This window comes from Rhinolophus sinicus, chromosome 14, assembly GCF_057876585.1.
Source record: "Rhinolophus sinicus isolate RSI-liver-muscle chromosome 14, RSI-T2T, whole genome shotgun sequence".
Classification (NCBI taxonomy): Eukaryota; Metazoa; Chordata; class Mammalia; order Chiroptera; family Rhinolophidae; genus Rhinolophus; species Rhinolophus sinicus.
Genome location: NC_142514.1, coordinates 13,410,685 through 13,416,376, shown reverse-complemented (window position 1 = coordinate 13,416,376; position 5,692 = coordinate 13,410,685). Strand labels below are relative to the sequence as shown.

General features: G+C 56.7%; 1 protein-coding gene across 1 annotated transcript; it reads left to right on the top strand.

Moving 5' to 3' along the window:
• Positions 1–419: 419 nt before the first annotated feature.
• Positions 420–5,043, top strand: PLA2G2E (phospholipase A2 group IIE). The gene is made up of 4 exons (XM_088789923.1): positions 420–1,389; positions 2,075–2,213; positions 2,380–2,486; positions 4,337–5,043. Exons 1-4 carry the CDS (start codon positions 1,350–1,352, stop codon positions 4,477–4,479), a joined length of 429 nt encoding a protein of 142 aa, XP_088646049.1. The 5' UTR covers positions 420–1,349; the 3' UTR covers positions 4,480–5,043.
• Positions 5,044–5,692: the final 649 nt, after the last annotated feature.

Genomic DNA, 5,692 nt, shown 5'->3' with positions numbered 1-5,692 from the left:
GCGTGGGCTGCCTGCTGGGCTGCACTTGCGCTTCCCATCTTTTCATGAAGGAGGCAAGGGTGGGATGCCTTCCATGCCCATAATACAGACAGGAAAACTGAGGTCTGAGCAAGGGAAAGGACCTGCCCAAAGCCACGTAATAAGTGGTGGAATCTGGACTCTGAGGCCACAGATCAAGCAGTGCCCGGGCCCTGGACGTTGATGGAAGTGGTTGGTCAAGTTATCCCAGTCACAGACGAGGAACAGGAAGGGTAGGGGCAGGAGGAAGTCACGGGCCAGGACGGTGGTGTCTTGCCTCCAGTGCTGCCTGAGTGGATGCAAGGGAAGGGGCAGCAGTCAGCAAATGAGTCACTGTGAGTCCATGGTCAGTGGGACTTCGAAATTTCTGACCACAATAGAGCCGGGCCCTCTCCTCCATTCCTGTGACCGTGGGGACAGCAGCTCTCCCTGGGGGACAAGCTATGCCAGGGGGCTACTCTTTCCCCCATCCAGCCCCGAAGATGACATCAAGAGGATGGAAGTTTCCAGTCAATGCTGGAATATGGGTTGTCGAGCTGACTCAGAGTTTATTTCTCCTGCAGCCACACTACCCCCACTGTTCAAGGATTCGGGGAGACAGGATTCACATCTGGGAGCATTTCTGCTGCTTGTCAAACAAGCAAGCGCCTGCCCAGGAAAGAACAATAAGGAAAAATCCCTAAGCTCAGCTAGCTGAGCTCCCAGGTTTCAGCATATACATTCCTGGACAAATGGCCCCCCTGGTGACCTACCGGTGGTCAGGCTGCTCTCAGGGATCTCCCGCTGAGCAACGCGGAGGCTGGGGGTGAGGCACGGGCAGGAGCAGAAGGCATGCTGGAGTAGCCAGCGGCAGGAAAACAGGACAGACTTGGCACTTGGCGCTCCCGGGCCATATGAACTTAAGTTTCGCAGCCTCTCTGGGCCTCAGTTGCTACATCAGTAAAATGGGGGTGAGACAAAGATACCAAGAATGAAAAGCACATGGCACAGCTCCAGCTCAAAGCTCTGTCAGGAGGACCTAGCACAATGATTTTTGGGAAAGGGTAGGTGATGGGAAGGGCAGTGAGAATAAAGACGGACAGATTGCACCCCCTCCCCAGACTGCCTGGAAGCGGAGCCCATGGGCCTCAGGCTGGCCCCTCCCCTGGGGTCTTGGCCAAAGTGTCAGACCTGGAAGGATGGTTGCATCACAGGGCTTTCTGGGGTTAATGACAGGGAGTGGACAGGATCTGGGTATTTAACTAATTGAGGAGGTGCGTTGAGATCAGAGCTGCCCCTGCTCGCTTCCTTCTGCAGCCCAGCTCCTCTGCTCCTGCTCAACTGCCCCCAGGATGAAGCCTCCCCCGCTTCTGACCTTCTTTTGCCTCCTGGGTAAGTGACCTTAGTGACCTTCCCCCGTCCCCCAACCTAACTGGTAACCCTGAACTCCCTGGAGACCCCTGAGTCTGGCCCTGGCAAGGGCGAGGGTGGGTCATCCTGAGGCCAGTTCTGCTTGAGCCAGCACTGGCCATTGAAGAGGGGAAAGAGAGGTGAAGGATGCAACCTAGATGTCCTGGGTGGGGGCAGAAGAAAGGGGCTGTCAGGGACCCCAGACAGCAGACATGGGACTCCTGTCACCCATGTTCCATTCCCTACCCCAGTTTCCATTGTTGGAAGGCTCTAAGGGAATTTGGGGAAGTCCGGAGCTTTGGAGGCCTAGCCAGTGGCATCTGATGGGACGGCAAGGATAGGGTGCTTCTGGGGGAGGGGGCTGACACCTGGGGTGGTGCCAGGATCCAGTGGGAGACACTTGAGGAACAGTGGGGGGTATTCTAGAAGATGGTAGAGGAGAGTGGGTGGGGGATTGGGTGCTCAGACACGATGGGGCTGAGGACGAGGGGATCCAGGCGCCTTGCTGTCATGGGGACATTATTACTGATTAGCGTTATTGGGACTGGGAGTGAGGTCGGGGTGGCAGCATTAACTGGACAACTGGAGAGATGTCTGGACACAGACTGGAGGGGGGACCTCAGGGGACACTCAGGGATCTGATGGCCTCCGTCCTCCCTCCCCCCAGTGGCCCTGGCTAGAGGGAACCTGGTCCAGTTTGGGGTGATGATTGAGAGGGTGACGGGGAAGCCGGCACTGCAGTACAACGACTATGGCTGCTACTGTGGCATCGGCGGCGCCCACTGGCCAGTGGACCCGACCGACTGGTGAGCAGGCGGCCCAGTGGGGGGACTCCCAGGGGGATGGAGGCGCTGGGGAGGGGGGCGCATCTGGGACGAGTGAGGAACTGGGGACATGGAGAAAGTGGGGCTGGCCTCTCCTCAAGCCCCTTTGAGCCCGGGGCCCCTGGGCAGTGCCTGGTGACGCTCCCAGGTGCTGCCATGCCCATGACTGCTGCTATGGGCGTCTGGAGAAGCTGGGCTGTGAACCCAAACTGGAAAGGTATCTTTTCTCTGCCAGCCGGAGCAGCGTCTTCTGTGGTAAGTGAACAGCCCTAGAGTGCCCCAGGCACTGGGGAAGGGGGATAGCATCCAACAGTAACCCCCTACTGATGGTGACCCCTGAGCCTCATCAGGGCCAGACCCTGGGCTGGAGGGGTGGGGTCTTCCATCACCACGAAATTGGGGAGAGGCCTGTCCATCACCCAGATGCTCACCTGGCACCCATAGAAGCCCCGTGACCCCTTGGCTCCTGCCCTGGCCGCAGGCGCTTCCCCCTCCCAGAGGCCTCCCGGCTCCAGCCTCTGGGGAGAGAAGCAAAGGGGCAGAGCTGAGCTCGGCCCCCAAGGAGCTGTACATACACACCCTCCCAGGCCTGGGTGGCAGCTGCAGCTGAAGTCCCCAGGACAGAGCATTGAGGGTATGATGCCTGATACAAAGAGCTGAAGCTTTCATTTGCAACAGCAGACCTCATTCCCAAAGCCTGACACCCCGCCCTCGTGGGGCTGGCTGTCAGGCTGGGCCCCTTTGCTCAGCTGTGCCAGGTCCAATGCCCACTTGGACCAATTAACTTTCCTCTGGTCCCTGGCCCTGGGGAGCAGCAGCCCAGTCCTGTGGGGAGCCCAGAGCAGAGAACCAAGTCTTCTTCCTGCTGCAAAGCCAGGAGCAGCCTGCAGGGAAGGCATGCCCAGCATCAGGCACAGCAGGAGGACCTGGGAGGGTCAAAGGGGACTCAGCTCAGGTCTCTAAGGTCTGTCCTGGGGGAGGGCAGAGCCAGAACCGGAACCATTGGAGGAAGATTTGACTCAGAGTTTCTTGCTCCTGCAGCCATCCACTCAGCAAGGCAGCTTTGTCAGGTAGTGAGCTCCCCATCACTGGGGGTTCATAGCAGGTGGGGATGGCTGCTTGTCAGGGGCAGTGCTGAGAGGAGGAGTGAGGGGAAGTTTCAGGTGGATATGGCCACAGGCTCGGGGCTTCGCCTCCTACCCACTGTGTGATTCTGGGCAAGTAATGTAACCCCTCGAAAGCCTCTGCTTCCTCATGCATAAAATGGAGACAATCACACTCTCTCCCCAGCTTAGTCCAGCTCCTGGCAAGAACCACCCAAAAGAACTGACGTGACTGCTAAGCCCCTTCCAACTCTGAGTTTTGCTGAAACAGCAGCGTGGGTAGAACCCCAATGGGAAATGGAGACTGGCCTTTGAGGGGGGACATGAAGAGCCCTGGACATTTCTGAGCTGTGAGATGTAATCTGGGGACAAAAAGGAGCCAGGGCCATTCGGGCAGACAGAGGCAGTGACAGAAGAGGAGGCTTTGGACCCCTGGTGCTCTGGTCCCAGGCTGGGGGTGGGCACACGTGGGGGTGGGGTGGTTAAGGTAAATGCCAGAAAAATTGGCTCCGTCCATGCATGGAGACAGGCACAGGGTCCGAGCAAGCCCCCAGCTTCAGTGCCAATGGCCTCCTGTCTGGGCCCAGGCTGCTCGGCACGCACAGGCCACCTGGGATTGGGTGGCCATCATTTCGTAGTTTTCCTCTCTGCTTGCTGGCTGCAATCTAACATCAGCAATGTTTCATGAGGGGCCAGGAGTTGCCTAGAAATCCCCCGGGACTGGGGCAAATGAGGGGTAGTGAACCAGATGGTCTCCCTGGCCGGGAGAGGGCTAAGGGCTGACAGAGAGGCTGGGAGAGGAAGGAGGATACAGCCTTCAGGTACCCTGGGCCCCAGCAGGCCCTCCTGGGCCCTGCCCCTTCTCTCACCCATCCTTTGGATATCCCGTGAGAATGAGCTTCCAGCAGAATAGGGTGAGAATGTGGGCCCCAGGGCAGTGCTGTGAGTGTCTGACAGCAAGAGGCCAGAGCCCCTGGTCCCTGACTCACCTTGTCCCATCAGCCGGCAAAACTGCCTGCCAGCGACAGACCTGCGAGTGTGACAAGACAGCTGCACTCTGCTTTCGCCAAAACCTGTCCACCTACAACCGCAAATATGCCCATTACCCCAACAAGCTATGCACAGGACCCACCCCGCCCTGCTAAGTCCACGCTCCAGCTCCTCCCTGAGGCCTTCCCAGGCCACCGCCTCTGCGGCAGTAGCCCCAGGCCTGGGGAACACTGGCACCAAAGGCCCTCCCTCTGGAATGTTCCTTTCCTGCAAACCCATCCCTCCCTGACAGCACCCAGACTGTGGCCTGGACCATCGCTGGATTCCCCAGGTGTATCTTCCTCTTAGGAAGAGCCGTGCCCCAGGACCCCTCCCCAAAGACTCTGTAACCCATCCCTGGAATCTCAGTTCCGTCTTCTGAATAAGTGAATGATGTTTGCTGTAATTCTAATATTCTCGGATTCTGTCATTGTAAGATTTGATTAATCTAGTTTCATTTACTCGTTCCTTCATTTTTGAGCACCTGCCATGTGCCAGCAATGAGCTCAGCACTGGGACACACGGGAACAAGTCTGACATGGGTGGCCCCTGCGTGCAGTTCCAACGTCCTGTCCTTCTAAGTTGCCATTACAGAGCGTCCCTGTGATGCTTTTTCTAACATTCTACAATCTTATCCAAGACAATAATGGCAATGAATGGAAGGAATATTTCTGGTCCTAAGGCAGAATGTGAGAAGCATGAAAAACACCAGCCTAAAAATATTGTCCCCACTATGTCATCGGGCTTCAAATCCCTCCCATTAGCAGACAGGCTAAGAGCAAAAAGAAGCTCTAGACTCATCTTATCCAAATCTCCCCTTTGACAGAGCGGCATCCGGGGGCCCCAGAGAGGGGAAGGAAGTTCTACCTGAGGGGCGTCCTCACTCCCAGGCCACTGTGCCTTCAATTCTTCAGGAGTCTTTACCAACCACTGATACTCTGTCCCTCTGGCTGTCATCTTGGACAGCCCAGAGTGCCCAGGAAAGGTCAGCTGCGAGGACGTTCAGGCCAGGTCAGGCTGCTGATACAGGGAGGGCAGAAGGAAAGATTTCAACATCCTGGGACTTACTGGGCGCCACGAAGAATTTAAGGGACCAAAGGATTCCTAACAGATAGAATGCAGCCTATCCTGGAAGTAAAGTGTCTAGACAGAGGCTACTCTTCGATACAGATATAATATCCCCACTATCTCTAATGTGGTTATAAAATCGTCCAGGATCCAGGTGAGCCCATTCACTGACCTAAAGCGTGTAACGAGGCATTGCACGGAGCAAAGCTCATAGTGGATACACAAAAAGTGAAGAAATCAAAGGGACGGTTGTCATAGACT

Coding starts and splice junctions, on each gene's coding strand:
- PLA2G2E (XM_088789923.1), top strand. CDS start 1,350: ATGAAGCCTCCCCCGCTTCTGACCTTCTTTTGCCTCCTGG. Junction 1,390..2,074: donor GACCTTCTTTTGCCTCCTGG/GTAAGTGACCTT, acceptor CCCTCCCCCCAG/TGGCCCTGGCTAGAGGGAAC. Junction 2,487..4,336: donor CCGGAGCAGCGTCTTCTGTG/GTAAGTGAACAG, acceptor TTGTCCCATCAG/CCGGCAAAACTGCCTGCCAG.